The sequence below is a fragment of the Mesoplodon mirus genome (assembly GCF_964341445.2).
Source record: "Mesoplodon mirus genome assembly, chromosome: 7".
Taxonomy (NCBI): Eukaryota; Metazoa; Chordata; class Mammalia; order Artiodactyla; family Ziphiidae; genus Mesoplodon; species Mesoplodon mirus.
Window position 1 is genome coordinate 89242882 of NC_138983.1, and position 25214 is coordinate 89268095.

At 46.9% G+C, this 25214-nt stretch overlaps 1 protein-coding gene and 1 long non-coding RNA gene across 2 annotated transcripts in view; one reads left to right on the plus strand and one right to left on the minus strand.

Moving 5' to 3' along the window:
• Positions 1-17073: 17073 nt before the first annotated feature.
• LOC309808865 (speedy protein E4-like) lies at positions 17074-21725 on the plus strand (the record flags this gene model as incomplete). Its single annotated transcript, XM_082629442.1, has 6 exons — positions 17074-17182; positions 17703-17924; positions 18820-18878; positions 19363-19448; positions 20977-21145; positions 21306-21725. The coding sequence occupies 6 exons, from the start codon at positions 17074-17076 to the stop codon at positions 21564-21566; spliced, it is 906 nt and encodes a 301-aa protein (XP_082485568.1). The 3' UTR covers positions 21567-21725.
• A 1016-nt stretch (positions 21726-22741) lies between these two features.
• Positions 22742-25214, minus strand: part of LOC309807706 — a 56731-nt gene continuing 54258 nt past the window's right edge. The window contains exon 3 of the long non-coding RNA XR_014294644.1: positions 22742-23407. This is a non-coding gene — a long non-coding RNA (uncharacterized lncRNA). The remainder of the gene's footprint in view (positions 23408-25214) is intronic.

A 25214-nucleotide genomic window follows, 5' to 3' on the forward strand; every position in this document is an offset into this window, starting at 1 on the left:
GCAACTAGAGAACAAAGCCCGCGCACGGCAACAGAGACCCAACGCAGCTGAAACTGAATAAGTTAAATAGTAAACAAATAAAAAATTAAAATGAATGAATAAATAAATAAATAAAAGCAGGCTCTGCTTTGTCAGCACTCTGGAGTTCCCTACGTATCGACGGGCAGGATTCCCGTCCTCTCCCCTAATTAGGTCTGTGAAGTGCCTTTCCCGAGGAGCACAGAAGCTCCTGGAAGCAGAGAATTGCTTCTTAAGATCACATGCAGAAACTGAAGACATTTGATGTTTATGTCAAAGATAAAAGACACAACACTAGATGGTGTGAAGGGTCCTCGAGGCCAAGAGCCAGGCAAGCAGGACACTTCCTCTGGGGACCCTTCCATCAGCAGAGAAGAAAATGTCCGTGGCCAGAACTGGCACTCAATTTGCTTGGAGCTGAGAAGCACCCATGTAATTACACAGGCTCCCCAAAGAGTAATTACTCCCACATTTAAGAAAGGAGACGGCTTTTCAGGCAGGGAGGCAAGTGCAGTCTTCCCAGCTGGACGCACTGTGTGCTGATGGTCACGACGGAGCTGGGCCCCCGAGCTCTGCTCTCCCCTCAAACCCCCAACCTCACCCTCACCCTCAGCTGAGGAGCTGCTTCCCTGAGGACAGAGAAGTCATCGGAGGGCTTCCCCACCTGCAACCCTGCTCTGCCATCCCCTCCCCACTCCAGGACCACGGGCAGCAGCTCTCCCCTCCCCCACACGCATCTACTGGATCATTCCCACTGTTATTTCTCCCATCACAACACAACACAACACAACACAACATCCTCCCCGGACCTCAGCTCCTACCCCAGCTACTGTCCAGTTTCTATTTTCCCCGTCACAGCAAAATGTCTTGAAAAAGTTGGGACCAGAACAAACCCAGTTCTCCCACTCCTCTCTCCTAAGCCTCTCCGATCAGGATTTTACCCCACAGATCCATCCAAACGCATCATCGGCGAGTTACGACCTCCCCCCAGTGCTGGGCTCGATGGTTAATGGCTCCGCGGAACGGCAACCTCGTTTGTCCAGTCACCCAGGGAACCTCTAAAGTGCTTCCCACATGCAGACAAAACGCTGTGATTAATATTTTAGGAGAAATACTCAGCGTGGAGAATACACTTGAGCTGCTGGACGAAAGAGGTAGCGGCACAGAAGAAAAGTTTCTGTAACTACAGAAATGAACAGATAAGCTGTTTTAATGGTAGCAAGTATGGAATGAAGGAGAACGAATAAAAACCATTCAGAAGACGACATTAACAAGCCTCACACCACAACGTGGTAACAGAGGATGGAGAAGGACTTTACAATGAACTCATTTTTCTGGGCAGGTGACAGGCTGGATGATGCAACGATGAGCCGCCAGGGACAACAGGACAAGGCAAGGGGCAGGGGAGCTGTAAATAATCGTTTCTGGATCTACTGGATCTAGTAATCCGAGGTGCCCTTTGGACAAACTCCATAGAGATGCTGGCAAGTGGCTGGACAGAGGCATCTATCTGGTCCAGGTGGGAGAACTGACAGAGTTGGAGGTGAAAAGCACCAGAGGGTGAGATCAGACAGGTTGAAGAGTCATGAACCAAGGGGGAAAAGACAACACACAAAGAGGGCGGAAGAAAGAATCAGTCAGGAAGACAGCAAGGAGAGATCTGTCACAGAAACCAACAGAGCAGACTCTGCAGATGGCAAGGCGACAGTGGTCTGAGGTGACGACTGGCAAATCTCCACTGCTTTGTATGCTGGATGCCAGGTCACCTCAACTGGATCAGGTTCCGTGGAGGGGCAGAACCAAGACCACAGGCTGCACGATACAATTCAGCTGGGAAACAAGAATCTTTGCCAGAGACCTCACTGCATGGTGTGTAGCGCGACCCTCTGAGATTGTAAGAGACAAAGAGCGCAATTTACTGGAAGGGTGACAAGGCTGTTCTTCCAGATGATCCTCATTGCATCCCTCGACTGAGCACTGGAAACAATGTACCTATGTGACAACGGTGTTCTACTGAACAGACAAGTTATATGCACTGAGTGCTCCCTGGACAGCACGCTCTCGGCTTACAGGAAGCACAAGGAAGGCACCAATGTGAACACGTTAGGGGCTGTCACTCAGGAAGGCTCGCGGCCTACAGCGGGATCCTCAAGGAAACCTTTTAACGCTCGAGAACAAAAGTGCTTCGGCAGGACAATGTAAGTCAAGCAAGGGATGGTGTTTTGCCACAAATGTCAAGAACACGAGGCTTGTACTGTGGCTCTAAGAGGATCCTGGGATCTACACGTAGAACTTGCCAGAAACACTTGGTACTGACCTGCTCCTCTACGCTTTGTCTAACCACATCTTTTACCTACTCCTACTTTCCCATTTTAACTTTTGAACTATTCGCCTCCCAAGGTGTTATCACAAAAGAACAGCAGCAGGTAAACACATAAACAGCAAAACTCACCAGAGGCTGATTCATTTTCTGCTGCTCTTGGAACAACGTGCAGGACTGTGACAGTGGAGGCGGACCTGGAGAAGGAAAACGCAGGCAGTGAAGCTACGACTGAAGCGGCTCGGGGTGCACGACCACCCGCCCCGCGCTCCACAAGAGACACCTGTGGGAGACCCGTCCTTTCACCTTCAGAAGGGTCTGTGAGAATAAGGAGGGAGCAACCACCCTCAGGTCTATAACTCCCACGTGACTCTGGTACCTGAGGGAATACTTTATTTTTCCGTAGCGAGTGTACATTGAATCCTATTAAAATAAACCTCCGTCATTAAATATGAAATTTAAAAACGCTTATAGTTTACCTCTTCTCAGTCTGTTAACAACTTAGATCAGAACATCCACAGGATACCCAGAATAAAGGGACACACTCAGGTCCGTTTCAGTCTTGCAATGATTTGTACAAACTTTACAAACTTAAGTGCGACGCTCAAAAACATCTTTTATTAAAGCTGACTTTAAGTGAACAGAACACCTGCCCTAGGAGTTTGGAGTCCTGTGAGCGACCCCACGTGCACACCCGGTGAGGATCCAGGACAAGTCATCTCCCTTCTCAGGCCCCATCGCTTCCTTCCTCACCCGAGGCGGCAGGACAGAAGCCCTGCAGACTCGTCCTGCACCGATTACACTGGGCGACTCCACAGGGCACAACCCAGGGGGGCGGCGGACGCTTACAGTAGACAACCAAGGTGCTGACGCGCCTTGAGACACACGTGCGAGATGCCGAGACGGCGACAGGAGGGGGAGGACGAGGAGGATCGGGGTTGGACGGAGGGGAGGACGCGGCAAGTCCCGGCCGAGCCTGTGGACCCTGCTCCACCAGGACACCCGGAGCTCACAAGTCCCAGGGGAGCCCCATCAGGAGCAGCAGGCCCTGTCCTCCAGCCCGGCCCCTCCACCTCCGGGAAGCGGTCAAACCCTCCAGGTGGCTCTACCGCGGGGCCCGGGACGGGCTACCCCAAGCCCTGCTCTTCAAGGGCCGCAGGCTCCACAACCAACTACAGGCCTGCAGACGCAACACCTACCCCGTCGGGACTCGCTCACCGGCCCCGGGCTCCCGAGGCTCCGGTCCGGGGGCTGCTCCTCGGGCACGCTCCTCTCTCGGCGTCCCTCCGCTCCGCCTCCCGAGACCACTGGGCCAGAGGAGCCGGCTCTGGGCCCACGTCCCTCCCGGGACCTCGCTTGGCCCCGCGCTGCACATGGTCGGGCACTGCACCGCCGCCGGCCGCCCGGCCACTCCGGCCCAAACGCAGGCTCCGCGGCTCGAGCTCGGAGGTCACAGTTCCAGCCTCCGCCCGGCCCACGCGAACCCTCGCCCGCACAGCCCGCTCCCGCGGGCTGCCGGCCGGCCCGGACAGCGTACCGCCCCGCAGGCCCCGAAATGCTCGCCCGCAAGAGGCCAAGACGGGGAACGACGGACAGCGACGACCTGGGCACGCACAGCAAGCGAGGGCGGGGCGGCGACGGTGCGCGTGCGCCAACACGCACAAATCAGGAGGCGCACCTGCGCAGGCGGACACCCGAAGTCCGCCTGCCAAAGCCCGCCAGGAGCGCGGGACAAGTACCCGGACTCCAGAAGCCTCCCAGAAGTCTCCGTGCCGTCAAGATAGTGAACGTATGAAATGTCTCCATCTCATCTGGCGCTCAAGTGCTGCTGTGCTGCGAGGGTGTGCCGCCTGGACCAGGGACTCCATTGCCCATTTGTCTTCACTCCTGTTAGGGATCAAGGAAAGGTGTAGCCTCAAGTGGGGGCTGTGTGATGGTCTCCAGGGTCCCTGGTCCCTTCCCGGCCCTGGGACATTTCGGGTTACATCTGAGATTCCCCCACCACCAGGAGAGGGGAAGGAGGGTATCATGTTCGCTTAACTGAAACGCTACAACTTTCATTCAAATCCTAGAATACAATAAATGCCCAGCCATGACACAAACTAATATTGCCCACGGAAGGAAAAGAAAATAGAAACTGTAGCTGTTTAGATTACACAACCAACGCATTAAAAGCTGTACGAAAATCAGAACGTACACACAAACCGAAAACAGAAAACAGATACCTGGGATCTTACCTCTTAAAGAGGATACTGTTTATGTTAGGTAAAAATATCATTTTTCAAAAATGGAATCAGAAGGGTAATGATTTATCACTATTTATCACTGGGGGTGAAATAATATAACTGTGTTCTTGGCCAACTGTTCCTTAAAAGCTGCTAGGGGAAAAGTTAAAAATAAAATCTCCAGGGACTTCCCTGGTGGTCCAGTGGTGAAGACTCCTAGTTTCCACTGCAGGGGGCACGTGTTTGATTCCTGGTTGGGGAACTAAGATCCCGCATGCTGCGCAGCACAGTCTCATTAATTAATTAATTAACGAACACACAAAATAAAAATAAAAATAAAATCTCTCGCCAACCGAGAAAATCCTCTCCACAAATGTAGAGATAAAGAAAACGGTTTTACTGTTGAATAACCATTAAACCAGACTGTGCTGTGCACCCACAGGTGAACCACTAATGTTTGTGCAAATGAAATCAACCTCACCTTTTTTTTTTTATAGCTCAGCAGATAAAATCTGTTGCATACAGGTTCTCAAGATAAACGGGAACTTGCCTCATGGGAATAGACTTGACACCACCATAAAAATGGCATACATTCTTTCAGAGTACATCCTAAATTCACCTGGTCATCTCGGTGGTTGTCCATGCTAGTTAATACCCTTTATCCAAAGGAGAAAGACAACTTCTCCTATCTCTAGGACAAGCACGTACTTATAGCTCAGAGGAAAGTGCCTAACACCTAGCCTAAACTCCCCTGGTGACAGAGAGATAAAGAAGATAGCTCTCAGGTCCTTAACATAAACATTCCTGGGTTGTAATGCTGGCAAGAGACTGATTTAGCTTTTTAAAAGATTTAGATACTTACGAAAGGGACAGAGGAAGTATTTCTATTACAAGCGTCTTGAGGAAATCCTCTAAAAACGGAAATAAGAAGTGATGATTCATGCAAATGAATAAGCACCTAACCCATTCCTGATTTCCCCAGCTGAACTGCCACATTAAATGAATCCTGCACAAAATGTGTGCTTCCCCAAAACTGCTCTTGGAAGTGGCTGCTTAGAGCCACGAATGGTCTTTTCCAGTTCTTGCTGCTGCTGACTGTGGCCTCTGCCTGAATTCTCACCGATGAAATGCTGCTTGTGTGGGAATGACAGCGACCACACCTCCTCTGAGCCTGAGCCTGGCAAACCTCCAGGGCGCATTTCTCGCATTTTCCAAGTTCACCACGTAAGGACATCAGCTACACGGAGTACCTTGCTGAGAAGCGCCTTGGAAGGGCAGTGCGCCCATGAGCACGCCACCAGGCCTCCAGTTCTCACCTCACCCACGTGCACTGACCGTGTCTCAGCAGAAGACTGGGGTGGCCTGTGAACCCCAGCTGCTGTGCCCACCTCCACACCTCACTCTATCCCTTCAGCCCAGAGACATGCTGGGCTCCCCAGCCCCCTGCCCTGGACACTCTCTGCAAGTCTTTCTATTACAAGTTGTCTTGAGGAAATGCTCTAAAAAAGGGAATAATAAGTACGGAGTCATCCCAATGAACAGGATGTCCAGCAGTGAGCTGATGTCTCTCACGACTCACCCCTCTCTCCAAAAGGCGAAAAACTGTCATTTCATACATTTCCCCCTTTTTAAAGTTGTTGAAGCTAGGAGGGTAAACCTGGACCCTGCGATTTCACCCTGACCAGAAGCAGCAATGGCCACCTTTTAGTTTGCTTTCATTAAGATCTCTTCATATATATGGAGATTTACAATATAAAGCTTTCTCTTTTTGTATCTGCATTTCTATTAAATACAGATATTTTCCCTACTTTGTCACTTATCTATTTTTATTGAAGTATACTTCATTTACAATATTTCAGGTGTACAGCAAAGTGACTCAGTTACATGTATTTATGTAAGAATATACGTATTCTTTTTCAGGTTCTTTTTTCCATTATGGGTTATTACAAGATATTGAACATAGTTCCCTAGGCTATACAGTAGGTCCTTACTGTTTATCTATTTTACATATAAAAGTGTGTATCTGTCAATCCCTGTTCTTTATCTTTTTAACTTAATTTTTTACTCTCACATTCTGTTATACAGACACTTAAAAAGATATTTTGTGTTCAAATCTTTCACTTTCACTTCATACTTTTCATCAGCTTGGACACTGTACTTGAAGAAGCGTTTCCCATCCTGCATTTCCTAAGTAGTTGCCTGTGTTTTCTCCTGTTTATTTTGGGTCTCTTAACATACCAATTTTATCAAGATAACTGGCACCCATCTTCAGGATTTGTAAAATCATTTTCCTCTTAAAGTCTCTCAACCATTTTTTTCAACACTAACACATCTACCACAACCAGGAAACGCAATGTTTAAGAAGAAAACTCAAGTTTGTAATCTAACAGAAAAGGACAGGCTCTTCTTTGAAGCTCAGCGACATGTCTTAATTTAAAGGCAGGGGAGGGACTTCCCTGGTGTTCCAGTGGTAAAGAATCTGCCTTCTAATACAGGGTACGTGGGTTCAAAGCCTGGGAACACTGGTCCGGGAGCTAAGATCCCACACGCCACGGGGCAATTAAGCCCGCGTGCTGCAATTAGACACGATGCAGCCTAAGAGAGATAAATAATTTTTTACAAATAAAAATAAAAAAAATAAAGGCAGGGGAAGCAGGAAAGTGACCGTCTCATGTGAATTCCTTCTTATTCAAAATACAGGTCGTAGCAGTTTACTTGGGCTGCGTCACAAAATACGACACACTGGCGGGCTTAAGCAACACAAATGCACTGTCCGACATTTACGCAGGCTGCAAGTCTGAGATCAAGGTGTCAGCAGGGTTGGTCCCCTCTGAGGGCTGTACGGGAGGATGTGCTCCAGGCTTCCTGGTGGAGAGGGCGGTTTCCTCACAAGCACATGCACTATGTATGTACCACGTAGGTGCCTGGGCTGAACTCCGATCCCAGGGCTGCTCATCCGCAGCAGCACCAGGCCGCTGGAGGGCTTGTCACGGACCCGCTGGCAGGAGGACTGCAGGCTGACACAGACGTCCGCTCAGCTGTGGACCCATGGCCCGGCCACAGCCCTGCCAGAGGCTGCCTGGTTGAAATCCAGGTCACGGTTCACCTCCCTCCTGCTTATTGCATTCAATGACGCCTTGAAGACCCCCTACTGCACCAGCCTGGGTGGCACATCCCACCCAGTCATTTCCAAATCAGAAGCATGTCAATTGAGAAGGTTAAAATTAGGCCCTGGCTCAGTGCTGTGGAATTAGAATCTGTGAGGCTGGGTCCAGGCATCTGTGTTGGAATATTTTCTCCACGTGACTCTCATGCCCAAAGGATTGTATTGACAAAGCACTTCTGCTTCACCCTACTGATATTTCTGCACGAGAGCTACAGCCGTTGTTATATTAAACTGCATCCACAGGAGGAAAAGAGAGGAGGAGAGGTGATAGTTTTGCTTATCTCCAAACACGCTGTTACTGAACCAAACTTGGGTCCACTCGCCCGCACGCACTAAAGCCAATCTACTGACATGGGTCACGGTGAAGGAAAGTGCCACGTTTATGGCAGGGCAACAAGCAAGGGGTCCAGGTATCTAGGGCTCAAAAGGCCCCCACTCCCCAGTGGCTTTCAGGGAAAGGTGTTTACAGATGGGGTGAGGCTGTTGGTGGGAATGTACACTGGTGCTGCCGCTGTGCAGAACAGTGTGGAGGTTCCTCAAAACACTAAAGCTAGAGCTACCGTAGGACCCAGCAATCCCACTCCTGGGCATATACCCAGAGAAAACCATAATTCAAGAAGACACATGCACCCCAATATGTATAGCAGTACGATTTACAATAGCCAAGACATGGAAGCAACTTAAATGTCCATCGACAGAGGGACGGATAGGGAAGATGTGGTACATATGTGTGATGGAATACTACTCAGCCATAAAAAAGAATGAGATTATGCCATGTGCAGCAACATGGATGGACCTAGAGATTATCATACTAAGTGAAGGATGTCAGACAAAGACAAATACCATATGCTATCACTCCTATGTGGAATCTAAAACAGTGATATGAATGAACTTCTTAACAAAACAGAAACAGACTCACAGACATAGAAAAAAAACTTAGGTTTACCAAAGGGAAAAGGTGGGGGAGAGGGATAGATCAGGAGGTTGGGGCTAACATATGCACACAACTATATATAAAACAGGAAATCAACAAGGACCTCCTGTAGAGCACAGGGATCTCTACTCAATATTCTGTATTAACCTAGGGAGTTCCCTGGTGGCCCAGAGGTTAGGATTCTGGTCTTTCACGGCCGTGGCCCGGGTTCAATCCCTGGTCAGGGAACTGAGATCCTACAAGCCACACAGCACCACGAAAAAAAAGCAAAATTCGGTAATAACCTAAATGGGAAAACAATCTGAAAAAAAATAGATATCTGTGTCCATATAACTGAATCACTTTGCTGTACACCGGAAACTAACACAACACTGTAAATCAACTATACTCCCAATATAAAATTTAAAAAATGTTTAAAGTGAATTACAAACGAGTGGGGTGAGGGAGAGGAGCTTGAGGGGTGTGTGGTCAGCTTGTGGACATTCTTCCGATTGGTTGGTGGTGAGGTAATCTGAGGTCAACATCATCAACCGGCTGGTTCCAGCTGGTCTGGGGTCTACGTGCTTGTGGGCAGCATGCAGTTACCTTCCTCCCCCCTGCTGGGGGCTTCAGTCTCTGCAAAACAGCTCCAAGGACGTGGCTCAGAACAGTATCTACAGCCCTTGAGGAGGAACTAAAGGTCCTTGACTTTGTTTAACGGCTACACTAGTATTATTTGGTCTTTTGGGACTCTTTTCCTTGCTTTTGGCACTTTCTCCCTTCTCTGATTAAATTGTTTGTTTCCAACTCACGGAAGGCTAGGAGGCTAAAATTTTCTAAAGACAAGAAGCAGGCAGAAGACATGGGGAGAATCCGTCCCAGGAAGGCCCCACAAGGTCCTGCTCACTTACAACATCACATTCAATCTGGGCTGTTTATGCCATTTTTGGACAACATACCAACACATCTTAAGATGGGTCCCACCCGACTGTAGCACATTTGGACAAGGTGCGGTGGGGTGGGATTATGCAAATCCAGATCTGAAGACTAGATAAAGCAATCAGGGTATTTCACAGTACACAAGAGAAATTTTCATGGGGACAGAATACCAACCTTCTAATATTTGAAAGCCTGTTAGCCAAGAGGGAGAGTGAACTTCTGTTTTGTTATACAAGGACCCAATCAGCTGTGATGGTTGAAAGCATGATGAACGCAAATCTGAATTCATTTGCCTCCTAACAATGCAACGTCTACAGCAGAGGGACACAGGTCCTCAAGCAGCAGTGCTTTTCCCAGCAGTGCAGACCCTGAGGAGAGCCAGGCTGTGGCAGCTCTGGAGGACCTCAGGCACTCTTTGCACAGCCTCTGAGACCCAGAACATCTCAGAAAGTCCACGAGTGCAAACGAAAGAGACACTCAGTCCCTGCACCTTGGATGAACTGATTTGACTCTACGTATGCATTGCTTGGGCTAATTAGAAATATGGAAGTGATCAGAAGACAGAATAAACCTCTGGGCACATCCTGAACAACACAGATACTTCTCATCAAAGTCCAAACAATAATTCAAAAGCAAGATTCAGAGCCAAAATGTGGAAACAAACCAAGTGTTCACTGACAGATGAATGGATCAAGAAAATGTAGTGTGTATATTCACACAACAGATATTATTCACCCACAAACAGGAAGAAAAGTTTCTAATTGATACAAAGACCATTTATGTATTTTTCAAAGATTGACATTTCTTTGTATGAACAGTGAAAATTTAACAATTCCACTTTTAAGAGGAAAGGTTAGTGTTTCTTTGTAGAAACAATTAAGTCTCAGCAGTAGAGGCATAAGCACACACGTGCACACAGAGTAAACAGAATAGCGCCCCGCTACCTCCCCGCAATCTGATCCCCCGATGAGCCCTGCTGATTCTCCCTCCAAATATAGAGAACCTGTTTACTTCTCTCCATCTTCTCAGACATCGTCTTCCTGGACTACCACGTCAAATTCCTAACCTTATCTGGGTCTCCCGACTTCCACTCTTACTGAATCCCCACCCCATCCATTTATGCAGCAGCCAAAATCAATTGTTCCCCTTTCAGTGCAAACTGGATCAGGACACCTCTCATTCACTGCTTTCACACTGCACTTGGCAAACATCTGAACTTCTTTAGACCCACGGTTTTATTTCCTTCTCACTCACTGTGTACTGTCCACACTGGCTTTGGGGTCTAGGAAGGAAATTTTGACACAGGCTACCACACAGATGACACGCGAAGACATTAAGCTAAGTGGATAAGTCAGATACAAATGGACAAATGTTACATGATTCCACTTCTGTGAGGTCCCCAGACGGGTCAAATTCATAGAGAAAGAAAGTGGAGTGGTGGGTGTCAGGGGCTGGGAGGGGGATGGGGAGTCAGTGTTTAATGGGGACAGAGTTTCACTTGGACAGGATGAAAACATTCTGGAGATGGATGGTCAGGATGGTTGCACAACAATGAGATTTCTTTTTTTTTTCCTTAAGATTTTTGTTTTACTTATTTTCAGCTGCGTTGGGTCTTCGTTGCTGGGCGCAGGCTTTCTCTAGTCGCAGCGAGCGGGGGGTACTCTTCGGTGCGGTGTGCAGGCTTCTCATTGAGGTGGCTTCTCTTTGCGGCAGAGCATGGGCCCTAGGCACGTGGGCTCAGTAGTTGTGGCTCGCGGGCTGAGGGGTTATGGCTTGCAGGCTCAGTAGTTGTGGCGCACGGGCGTTAGGTGCTCCACGGTATGTGGGATCTTCCTGGACCAGGGCTCGAACCTGTGTCCCCTGCATCGGCAGGCGGATTCTTGACCACTGTGCCACCAGGGAAACCCAAGAAAAAAAGCAAGACTCAGACCCCAAGGGGAGGAGTGGAAGTACGAGTTGGGAGGTTCAGAAGAAGCTTCCAGTGACACTGCATGACCCTGAGTTGGCTATTTTCTTCTCTGCATCTCGGCTACCATATACTTCCTACCCTCATAGAAAAATAACCTGTCTGGAATTGGAAATTTTTCCATTTAGTCTTTTTGCGCATGTGACATTTTTATTCAGAAAAATAATCTGTGTTGAACTGGAGTTTTTTCCATTTAGTATTTTGTACATGTGACATTTTTATTCAGGTAGTGAAATCTCTGGGTCAACAGTGATACCACATTCTCAAGATTTTGATAACTAGACTAGAACTTCTTAACTGGAATCAAGGGGCAGGCTTTGGACAATCTATGGACTTTGTGACATCCAAAGGTGCCCTGTGTGTGTGTGTGTGTGTGTGTGTGTGTGTGTTTGTAGACACCCTTTGAAGGGTGCGTGAGCACCTGTAGTTTTCTATGATTTTAGCTTCTCCAAATGGCTCTTGGACTCAAAGGTGCCTGAGGGGAGCGGACGTGTACTCCCCCAGTACAGAATTCTGAACGCAGTGTCAGTAAACATTAAGCCGAAGAGCTCTGCCAAATTGCGTGTTTTAACGTAACTTTTTAATCCAGTGAGTCGATGTACCTGGGATCTTTTTTTACATACTTATCTCACTCTTTATTTATTTTTTGGGGGGGGGGTACGCGGGCCTCTCACGGTTGTGGCCTCTCCCGTTGTGGAGCACAGGCTCCAGACGCGCAGGCTCAGCGGCCATGGCTCACGGGCCCAGCCACTCCGCGGCATGTGGGATCTTCCCGAACCGGGGTACCAACCCGTGTCCCCTGCATCGGCAGGTGGACTCTCAACCACTGCACCACCACGGAAGCCATTATCTCACTCTTATAAGGCTGAAACGTTGCTGCTTCCCCTAAGTTTCCTTGTCCCTCTCCCCACTCTCCCACCAGGCCATGGAAGAGGAATGGGAGGGAGAGGGAGAGTCCAGCAGGGAGAGGACAGTGCACCTGCTGGGAAGCGGTAAAGCGGGGTCCAGAGTGGGAGGGAGGGAGACACAAGAGGGAGGGGATATGGGAACAGGTGTATATGTATAACTGATTTGCTTTGTTATAAAGCAGAAACTAATATGCCATTGTGAATCAATTGTACTCCAATAAACTTGTAAAAAAAATTAGAACTACCATATGACACAGCATTTTCATTCCTGGATATATATCGAAAAAAATAAAACCAAAAAACATTAATTTGAAAAGATATATGCACCCTAATGTTCATGGCAGCATTATTTACAATTGACAACATATGGAAGCAAGCTAAGTGTTTATTAAGAGATGAATGGGTAAGGAAGATGTGATATATATATATACAATGGAATACTACTTAGCTAAAAAAAATTTTGTTTGGGGCCTCCCTGGTGGCGCGGTGGTTGAGAGTCCGCCTGCCGATGCAGGGGATACGGGTTCGTGCCCCGGTCTGGGAGGATCCCATATGCCGCGGAGCGGCTGGGCCCGTGAGCCATGGCCGCTGGGCCTGCGCATCCGGAGCCTGTGCTCCGCAACGGGAGAGGCCACAACAGTGAGAGGCCCGCATACCGCAAAAAGAAAAAAAAAAAAATTTTGTTTGAATTGAAATTGTATCAAGTATCTTTTCCGACCACAATGCTATGAAACTAGACATCAATTACAGGAAAAGAGCTGTAAAAAAATACAAACACATGTAGGCTAAACAATACACTACTCAATAACAAAGTGATCACTAAAGAAATCAAAGAGGAAATTAAAAAATACCTAGAAACAAATGACAATGGAGACACGACGACCCAAAACCTATGGGATGCAGCAAAAGCAGTTCTAAGAGGGAAGTTTATAGCAATACAATCCCACCTTAAGAAACAGGAAACATCTCGAATAAACAACCTAACCTTGCACCTAAAGCAATTAGAGAAAGAAGAACAAAAACATCCCAAAGTTAGCAGAAGGAAAGAAATCATAAAAATCAGATCAGAAATAAATGAAAAAGAAATGAAGGAAACGATAGCAAAGATCAATAAAACTAAAAGCTGGTTCTTTGAGAAGATAAACAAAATTGATAAACCATTAGCCAGACTCATCAAGAAAAAAAGGGAGAAGACTCAAATCAATAGAATTAGAAATGAAAAAGGAGAAGTAACAACTGACACTGCAGAAATACAAAAGATCATGAGAGATTACTACAAGCAACTCTATGCCCATAAAATGGACAACCTGGAAGAAATGGACAAATTCTTAGAAATGCACAACCTGCCAAGACTGAATCAGGAAGAAATAGAAAATATGAACAGACCAATCACAAGCACTGAAATTGAAACTGTGATTAAAAATCTTCCAACAAACAAAAGCCCAGGACCAGATGGCTTCACAGGCGAATTCTATCAAGCATTTAGAGAAGAGCTAACACCTATCCTTCTCAAACTCTTCCAAAATATAGCAGAGGGAGGAACACTCCCAAACTCATTCTACGAGGCCACCATCACCTTGATACCAAAACCAGACAAGGATGTCACAAAGAAAGAAAACTACAGGCCAATATCACTGATGAACATAGATGCAAAAATCCTCAACAAAATACTAGCAAACAGAATCCAACAGCACATTAAAAGGATCTTACACCATGATCAAGTGGGGTTTATTCCAGGAATGCAAGGATTCTTCAATATACGCAAATCAATCAACGTGATACACCATATTAACAAATTGAAGGAGAAAAACCATATGATCATCTCAATAGATGCAGAGAAAGCTTTCGACAAAATTCAACACCCATTTATGATAAAAACCCTGCAGAAAGTAGGCATAGAGGGAACTTTCCTCAACATAATAAAGGCCATATATGACAAACCCACAGCCAGCATCGTCCTCAATGGTGAAAAACTGAAACCATTTCCACTAAGATCAGGAACAAGACAAGGTTGCCCACTCTCACCACTCTTATTCAACATAGTTTTGGAAGTTTTAGCCACAGCAATCAGAGAAGAAAAGGAAATAAAAGGAATCCAAATCGGAAAAGAAGAAGTAAAGCTGTCACTGTTTGCAGATGACATGATACTATACATAGAGAATCCTACAGCTGCTACCAGAAAACTACTAGAGCTAATCAATGAATTTGGTAAAGTTGCAGGATACAAAATTAATGCAAAGAAATCTCTGGCATTCCTATATACTAATGATGAAAAATCTGAAAGTGAAATCAAGGAAACACTCCCATTTACCATTGCAACAAAAAGAATAAAATATCTAGGAATAAACCTACCTAAGGAGACAAAAGACCTGTATGCAGAAAATTATAAGACACTGATGAAAGAAATTAAAGATGATACAAATAGATGGAGAGATGTACCATGTTCTTGGATTGGAAGAATCAACATTGTGAAAATGACTCTACTACCCAAAGCAATCTACAGATTCAATGCAATCCCTATCAAACTACCACTGGCATTTTTCACAGAACTAGAACAAAAAATTTCACAATTTGTATGGAAACACAAAAGACCCCGAATAGCCAAAGCAATCTTGAGAATGAAAAATGGAGCTGGAGGAATCAGGCTCCCTGACTTCAGACTATACTACAAAGCTACAGTAATCAAGACAGTATGGTACTGGCACAAAAACAGAAAGATAGATCAATGGAACAGGATAGAAAGCCCAGAGATAAACCCACGCACATATGCTCACCTTATCTTTGATAAAGAAGGCAGGAATGTACAGTGGAGAAAGGACAGTCTCTTCAATAAGTGGTGCTGGGAAAACTGGATAGGGACATGTAAAAGTATGAGATTCGATCACTCCCTAACACCATACACAAAAATAAGCTCAAAATGGATTAAAGACCTAAATGTAAGGCCAGAAACTATCAAACTCTTAGAGGAAAACATAGGCAGAACACTCTATGACATAAATCACAGCAAGATCCTTTTGGACCCACCTCCTAGAGAAATTGAAATCAAAACGAAAATAAACAAATGGGACCTAATGAAACTTAAAAGCTTTTGCACAGCAAAGGAAACCATAAACAAGACCAAAAGACAACCCTCAGAATGGGAGAAAATATTTGCAAATGAAGCAACGGACAAAGGATTAATCTCCAATATTTATAAGCAGCTCATGCAGCTCAATAACAAAAAAACAAACAACCCAATCCAAAAATGGGCAGAAGACCTAAATAGACATTTCTCCACAGAAGATATACAGACTGCCAACAAACACATGAAAGGATGCTCAACATCTTTACTCAGTAGAGAAATGCAAATCAAAACTATAATGAGATATCATCTCACACCAGTCAGAATGGCCATCATCAAAAAATCTAGAAACAATAAATGCTGGAGAGGGTGTGGAAAAAAGGGAACACTCTTGCACTGCTGGTGGGAATGTGAATTGGTATAGCCACTATGGAGAATGGTATGGAGGTTCCTTAAAAACCTACAAATAGAACTACCATATGACCCAGCAATCCCACTACTAGGCATATACCCTGAGAAAACCATAATTCAAAAAGAGACATGTACCAAAATGTTCATAGCAGCCCTATTTACAATAGCCCGGAGATGGAAACAACCTAAGTGTCCATCATCGGATGAATGGGTAAAGAAGATGTGGCACATATATACAATGGAATATTACTCAGCCATAAAAAGAAACGAAATTGAGCTATTTGTAATGAGGTGGATGGACCTAGAGCCTGTCATACAGAGTGAAGTAAGTCAGAAAGAGAAAGACAAATACTGTATGCTGACACATATATATGGAATTTAAGGGAAAAAAATGTCATGAAGAACATAGGGGTAAGACAGGAATAAAGACACAGACCTACTAGAGAATGGACTTGAAGATATGGGGAGGTGGATGGCTAAGCTGTGACAAAGTGAAAGAGCGGCATGGACATATATACACTACCAAACGTAAGGTAGATAGCTAGTGGGAAGCAGCCGCATAGCACAGGGAGATCAGCTCGGTGCTTTGGGACCGCCTGGAGGAGTGGGATAGGGAGGGTGGGAGGGAGATGCAAAAGGGAGGGGATATGGGAACATATGTATATGTATAACTGATTAAATTTGTTATAAAGCAAAAAAAAAATAAAAAATAAAGATGAAGAAAAAAAAACAGAATAAAATGTTGCCATTTATGACAAAAAAAAAAAAGAGGGGTCCGGATACCTTGAAGGGGGTTTTGGAGGACGGGCAGAGGTTGGGTCAGTGGCAGGAGATACCATTTACCCCTGATCTCTGGGACAAGTGCACGCATAGGTCTGACAGTTACTTGTGTTTTCCTTCAAACTGTTTTCCTTCAAACTCCGATGATGACATCAGAGGCTTCCGACCTTCCCGATTGGATGGACCAGACTCCTTGGTGCTTGGCAGCAGTAGTAGACAACAGAATCTCGCCGGAGCTTCTCTCCACTGACAGTTGCCCCGCAGCTTGGAGAAGGGACGACCACTTGTGTTTAGCCCAAGTCCAGAAGAAGAGTTGGGACAAAGCAGAGTCTAGGCTTCGAGGAAGGGAAGAGTCTGGGAGACATCATGGACAATCGTCAACCGACTTCCCAGGCTGAGGAGCTGAACTCCCAGTCCAGCTCTTCAGGGTACCCCCTGGAGTTGACTGTCTATGAAGAAAGCCCAGGACCGTCAGGTGAGGGGGCTGGCATGAGAAGGAATTTCAGAGATTTGACCAGTAAGGAGGAAAGGGTACAGAGGTCAGGAAGGAGCACCTGCATAAGGTGCCTATGAAAGAAAGGAGACATTCAGAAAGCCAGGGATTGAGGGAGGAGAGCACAGGAGCTGGGGACACGGAACACCTGGGGAGCAAGAAACAGGGTTAGGAGATGAGATCCAAGGATGAGAGAAGAGGAGAGAGGAAACAAGGGGAGGGTTCTTTTTTTTTATTCCTGGTGGGAGAAATTATCTACCATGAGAAAGAGTTTCGAGAACGGGAAGCTGGACAAATGACAAAAAGAGTCAGGGGAGGGATAGGTAGATATGGACAGAGAAAGATGGAAAGATGACTTGGGGCAAGGTCAGCGGTCTGTGAGACTGGAAAGCACGGGGGTGCTTCGGGGGGGGGAGGCGGAGTCGGGGTGGGGTTGGGTGGTCACCAGTGGCTGAATTCCCAAGACGAGAGCGTCATACTGTAGTCTCTTCTCCTTCGTCAGCTCCCTGGGCTGGTTGCAGCCCCCCGCCTCAGCGCCCCGGCTGTAAGAGGAGGAGGTCAGTGGCGTTCAGAGCGGAGGTGGAGGGCAACACGGCCGCTGAGGCCCAGGACACCTGGGTCGTGGAGTCGCTGAGTGGGCTCAAGATGAAGCTGAAGCGACAGCGGGTGTCTTCAGTGCTGCCTGAGCACCACGAGGCCGACACCTGGGTCGTGGAGTCGTTCAGTGGGCTCAAGATGAAGCTGAAGCGACAGCGGGTGTCTTCAGTGCTGCCTGAGCACCACGAGGCCGACACCTGGGTCGTGGAGTCGTTCAGTGGGCTCAAGATGAAGCTGAAGCGACAGCGGGTGTCTTCAGTGCTGCCTGAGCACCACGAGGCCGACACCTGGGTCGTGGAGTCGTTCAGTGGGCTCAAGATGAAGCTGAAGCGACAGCGGGTGTCTTCAGTGCTGCCTGAGCACCACAAGGTCTTCAAGTGGATGCTTGGTAAGGACCCACCGCCCTGCCCAGCAACCTCCAACCCTATACTTGAAAAACAAACAAACCAAAACTTCCCATGACTACACTTTCCCAGTGGAAAAGAATTCCCTGCTACTTGGTGCGCTCTCCGTCCCTGGCGGACTGTCTACGGATAAAGGATACGGGGGACACATAAAAGATACAGGATGAGGTTAGACTTAGAAATGATACAAGACTAGGTTAGATTTAGAAATGATACAGGATTAGGTTCGCTTGGTTTCAACTGTATCCGAGACTCTAGCTCTCACTGGCCTTTTGAATCTTACTGGCATGTTCGGGGTGGGGGGAGGAGGGGCTGACAAGCCATCTTCACCCCCTGACATGACTGTCAATTGAGACATTGGCTGAGAGTATCTTGATGCCCTCTGCAGGTACGTGAATGCATGATGAAGGGGCATCACTCCCTGTCACTCGGCCTCCCCAGAAGGGGAGTCACCCCCTTTCCTCCCACAGTGAATGGTCTTCCCTCCCCTCTTTCCGTCAGCTTCACCCTGGGCCACATCTTGGCATTTCCCCAGGGGGGCGCGGTTCACCCTCTTGGCTCTGGAATGCTCCCACGACAGCCCTGTTCCCACTGGCAACATCTGCCCTTTTTTCACAGAGGATCCCGTCGTTAAGAAATTCCTCGCCTGGGACAAAAACCTGGAAGTATCTGACAAGGTAAGTCACCCACTGAGATGGATTCCTGCTCCAGCGCCTGTTCTAGGTGGGCGCGCTGGGTGCTTTCTACACCCACGTTTCCACTCCCCTCCTAACCTCATGCCTTGTCAACACTTCCCTCCAGGGGCCTCGAGGTCCCCTCTGGGATCTGAGCCCCAGGAGTGCCCCTTTGGTGGTTGCTGCCTAAGTCCCCTCTCCTCTCAGCTCCTGGGGACTCGCCTTGGCTCTGGTTCATCGAACACCGTCCTGTGCCCGCGGCCCTAAGTCCACGCCCTCAATCCCAAAGCCTCCCATCCTTGGAGCGCCGCCAACTCTGACCTTCTGTCCTCTCCCCTTCCCCAAATAATCAGGCTCACCCTACACGGGGGTCTCTCCTCCAAGTGGCACCACCCATTCCTCGTCCCCTGCTCCCTTCTCCCTCCCACTCTTTCTCCTCTTCCAGGATGTGACCTCTCTCCTACGTTTTTTCCCCTCTTTCCATCAGTATCTCCTGTCGATGGTGATAGCGTATGTCAGCCGGGCCGGGCTCCTCTCCTGGCAATTCCAGAGAATCCATTTCTTCATAGCTCTGTGAGTACCTTGCTCCATCCCCGCCATCAATATTCAACACCCTGGGAGGGCAGAGGGAGAGACGTGGGGCTCTGACCTTTCATCTATTTTTTTAAACCCCTTTGTACTGACTCTAGGTGTGAAAATGACAGGATTACGGTACCGTGGTTTCTTTTTCAAACCATGTTCTGTTTTTTATAGCATTCACTGTCAAAACAAACTACCCTAATGTCAATTAAAACACTGAAAGAAACAAAGCAAAACGCAAAACTTTCCTAAGAGGAGAGGAAGAAAGAACTGACACCATCCTGCCCCCGAGTAACAGACTTGAGACGTTTCCGGTTCGAATTCTCCGGTCTCGGGTCTTCCCACATCAGCACCAAGTGTGATTATCTTCCGTTTCTGCATTCCCACGACAAATGCCACAATTGGGGCCCGTATCACATAGCGCGGATTTGGTGTCAAATGCTCCCCACTGATGTTTCTTCCAAGTCTCCCAAGCCAGTTGGCTCTATTTGCCTGAACATCCTTCCAAAACACAGGTCTGACCGCTTCACACAATTTCATTGGCTAATGACATGTCAAGTCAAGGCCAGAGTTCTGCGTTAGGATTTAACTCTCTCTGCAATCTCCAGCACACCGTCCTGATACTTTACTCCTGTGTTTCACTGCTCCTTCCAAATACCCTGCCCTCTAAGTTTCTATTGAGCTTTCTATCCAGGTATCTTTGCCATACATTTATCTGAAGAAAACGACCCTATCCTTAAAGTGGGTTCAAACACCAAAACCTTCACGATGCCCGATCTCCCTAACTTCTGCATCCCAGAGGCACTTTAGTTCAAATTGTATTATAATGTGATGCTTTGCATTATAGTCATTTCTTATCTCCCCCCTTCCCCTTCCCCGGTCCCACTAGACTAGACACCATGTGGAAGGCAGGTCTCGTCAAAATGTCAATGCATTCCCAAAACACTCAGCACAATTCTTTTCATTGGGCAAATGTTTGTTATTGTGAGACTTCTAGGTAATCAGTATTGCATTTGGCCATGAGATAAAATGTTCATTCATTCATTCATTCATTCATTCATTCATCTAACAAACCTTATAAAGTACACCCTACATGCTGGGGAATATGAGGTGGTGGGAACAGAGATTCACAAAAGGCTGTTGAATTCATGCATCAATATGAACAAAGCCCTAAATGTGTCATTTGCTAGGAGAGGGATGAATGCAGAAACAGATCAGATCAGCTCCTGCCCTCAGGAACTGTACATGTACCTACAACATAGGAAGAGAGGTGTGTGCACATAAAACAAGTTGAAGGGAACGGGGGGGGGGTTGGATCGTGTCCTCATCATCAAGGTGTGAGAGGCACCCTTCCGAAGGTCCTGCCTGGAAGTGGCTCCTTGATGACTGGGCGGCTCCCGGTGACGCTGGGCAGGGCTGGGTGGGTCGTGTGAGGATGCTCAGCCTGCCTCTTTTCTGGGAAGCTGATCTCAAGTGGAGGCCCTTCCTGTCCTGATGACAGCGACCTCATGTCTTTCCCCAGCTATGTGGCCAGCGACATGGAAGAGAACAACCAGGCCCCCAAGCAGGCCATCGTTTCGTTCCTCTATGGAAAGAACAGCTCCCAGCATGCCTTGTTCCACAAACTGCGTTCCCAGTTCATCCGTTCCATGGGCTGGAAGACATGGGTCACTCGGGAAGAGTGCGAGCAGGTGGGTGGGCTGTGGTGGTCTCGGGGAGGGGGAGGGACGGAGAGGAGGTGGGGATCATGGGGGACTCGGTTTGGGACTTGGGGACAGACGAGAAAGAACCGGAGGCGGGGCAACGGGAGGCAGCGGCATCCTCATTGCCAGGGGCTGTTTGTCTTTCCAGATCCAGGCTTTTGATCCAGAGCTCTGGGTGTGGGGAAGAGATCGCGCCCTCTTGCCCCAGAGGCCCCAGGACCACGCAGGCCTGAGGTCATCGGCCTGTGCAAAGGTAGGTCTGCGTGCGCAAAGGTGCGGGTGGAATGATGTGTTGTCTACTGAGGAAATAGGAGGAATCCCACTGCTGGACCCACATCACCTCTCACGCTGTGAAGGGGGCCAGCCAGGCACACAGCCACATGCCGACTCTGCGCCAGCCACGGACTGACAGCCACACACAGACACCAGCACCGCGAGGCCCGTGGGCACCAGACCTCGGGGAAACCAGTTTGTCCCAGACGCATGGGTCTCACTGAAGTTATTTCACCCAAAGCAATTGGGTCCAAATAACAGCTTTGACGAGATGGTGATTCTTTTCCATATACTGTGTTTCTCTTTTTCATTCATTTTTGGCCTTACATCCCTCAGGGTTATGGGTTCTAGCATTTATCTACAACAAAGTAAATGTCTACAAACAGGATATTAGATAGAACAGCCCACACGTTCAATAAGAAAAGATGAATTATGACTAGCTTTATATTCATCCAAATTTACTTTCAAATTGCCTATGGCCAGATCACCTGTGACTCTTTATTCCCCCTGACTCACCACTTCTGGACCAATGATTCCTCTAGTACAATTCACCTTTTCCCTCTCACGTTTATGGTCAAGGGGGTTTATCACAACGACTGAAGGTTAAGGAATGCCATCTTCAGCATGGCTTATTACAATTGACACATTAGAGTTCTAGATGTGGGCAGAGGATTGAGCAAACATTTGGTTTAAGTCTTGCAAACTAGCTGTCTTAGTCCATTCAACCTGCCCTACTACAGACCGCGTTGCTTAGAAACAACACAGCACGGTCTCTTTTACAAGGGCAATAATCTCATTCATGAGGGCTCTACCCCATGACCTAATAACCTCCCAAAGACCCCACCTCCTAATACCAGCATCTTAGGGGTTAAGATTTTAAGATTTCAACATAAGAATTTTGGGGGACACAAACATTCAGCACATAACACTAACCAAGTTTAGGGCTGAGTATTATTTAAACATTAGGATCCAGGGACTTCCCTGTTGGCACAGTGGTTAAGAAACCGCCTGCCAATGCAGGGCACACAGGTTTGAGCGCTGGTCCGGGAAGACCCCACATGCCGCGGAGCAACTACGCCCGTGCGCCACAACTACTGCGCCTGCATTCTAGAGCTCACGAGCCACAACTACTGAGCCTGCGTTCTAGAGCCCGCAAGTCGCAACTACTCAGCCTGTGCGCCTAGAGCCTGTGCTCCGCAACAAGAGAAGCCGTCAGGAGAAGCAACGGAGAGTAGTCCTCGCTCACCACAACTAGAGAAAGCCCACACGCAGCAACAGAGACCCAATGCAGCCAAAAATAAAAGAAAGAAAATAAGTAAATAAATGAAAACTTAATAATAACATAGACATTAGGATGCAGGGTTAGGGTTAGGGATCCGGCCTCAGGTCTCCTGGTCCACGATGTTGACTTGTCAGTGATGTCTGTAGTGTGCTTCCAAGTTCAGAATTTAAGTGGTGCCAAAGGACCAAGGTGAGTTAAGACTAAAGCAGCATTCTCCAAATGCCAGCTCCCTGAGCAGAATCACCTGGAGTCTGGGCTATAAAGCAGATTACTGGGCCTGATCTTGGGTGCATTCAGTAGTTTTTGGAGTCAGGGTCACCAAAGTCCAAGAATCGCACTTGAAAACAATGAATGGTTCAGGACTGGGGTTCAGAATGGAGAATGTGAGATAAAACTCCAATCATAAATGAGTCTCAATTCTGGTTAGAATTGACTAAGAATGTGAAAACCTTTATATCTGGACAGTTGCCACTTTGAAATCTGACATCCTTGCTCCTTCTCTTACTTCCAGATCACAGAGCCCAGGAGAGATGAGGATGTTCAACAAGAGGTCAATCCAGACACTGACGACAGCCGTGAAGAAGGAAGGGAGAAGCCTCTTGTGCAGATCATCGAGAAGAAGCCAGCATCTTCTAGAACGAGCGGAGGCCAGTTTTCGTGTTATACTCCTAGGAGCGGGGCGTGCTTCTAGGAGTCTGTGGCAGGACAATAAGAAAACAGGGTTTATTCAGATTCCACCCTTTTGGAAGGCACCACCTCAATTTTCAGATCATTTCATTTCCATCTCCCCTGAGACAAACATTGGAGGTACCATTTTTTATACACTTGTTTGCCCCAGTCTAGAAGCATTTGAAGGTGGAGTGTAGCGGCTCAGAATAGGAGGGAATAACATTAAAATATATAATTAGAAAAAAATATATATATATATATAATTACAGCCATAGGGTCATGACTTAAGTTTCACTGGCTTATTTTGAAAATGTCACCTATAAAATTATTGTATTTTTATATTTTATATTTATATATTTATTTTAAATAGTTTTGAAATAGTCTTCATTTTGAAACATCTTATTACTACAAACTTTTGTGATGAGAACTGTAGCTGTTGTATATTTACACATATATACAATTTTACTCACATTTTCAAGAGAGATTGTTGATTTTATCTATTACATCATATTTCCATTCTACTTATGGCATAGTGGGTATTTCCTCCCAATTCTTGTAAGCATAAATTTGTATTTTTTTAGTTCTCATTATTGAATTGTGGGAATTCAGTCCTAATTTTTTAGCTTGCCTCAGCATGTTTGTATGTTATTTTAGATTGTTCAAGAGTACCGTGCGATGCAGCTTTTGGGGAACTACAATAAAGATGAAAGTCTTCTCACAGTCAGGATGTGTGTGGTCATTACCAGTCGGCTTCGCCTCTTTGCTGTCCAACGAGGTGTTGCTTAATGGCGTTGTGATTATCCAACCACATTTCTTAACTCTGAAAAACAGTCCTCAATTATTTTTCATGTAGAGAAAACTACAGAAGATGAGGCAGGTCTTGCATCATTCAGGACTCCAATACTGAGAGACAACTCTTGGGTAAAAGGAAAGATAGCTTTATTGAGGAAGCCGGCAGTCCAGAAGAGAGGTGGACTCATGTCCCGAAGAACCAACTCTCCCCTCCTGAAGTTTTGCTTGAGGACTATACAGGGAAAAGAGAAAGGGGCTACATGTTGAAGAGAGGGTTACAGGGTGCGTGATCAGCTCACGGTCATTCTTCTGATTGGTCAGTGGTGAGGTAACGCGGACTCAACATCATCAGCCTTCTGGTTCCAACTGGTCTGGGGTCTACGTGCTTGTGGGCAACATGCAGTTAACTTCTTCCACCTGCTGGGGGTTTCAGTCTCTGCCAAACAGCTCCAAGGACGTGGCTCAGAATATTACCCAATAGCCCTTGAGGAGGAACTAAAAGTCCTTGACTTTGTTTAACAGCCAAGAGATGATTATTTTGTCTTGGCTGTTTTTTCGGCCTCTCCACGCAGCTTGCAGGATCTTAGTTCCCTGATCAGGGATCGAAAACAGGCCTCTAGCAGTGGAAGCGCAGAATCCTAACCGCTGAAGTGCCAGGGAGTTCCTGACAGTAGACTTTAAAAAAAAAAAAAACCAGACCAAAAGGAACACAGTTTTAAGGAAGCTTAACTTTCTCAGAAATGCAGAAATTTTTGTTGTGCATTTATTTTCTTTCTTTTTTTCCCCCAATACATTTATTTATATATTTATTTATTTTTGTCTGCGTTGGGTCTTCCTTGTTGCACGTGGGCTTTCTCTAGTTGCAGTGGAGCGGGGGCGACTCTTCATTGGGGTGCGTCGGCGTCTCCATGCGGTGGCTTCTCTTGTTCCGGAGCATGGGATCTAGGCACGTCGATTCCAGTAGTTGTGGCTCACGGGCTCTAGAGGTTTTTTATGTTTTGCAAGTATTCATCAAATGTTTATTGCTTGAATGAATGACAA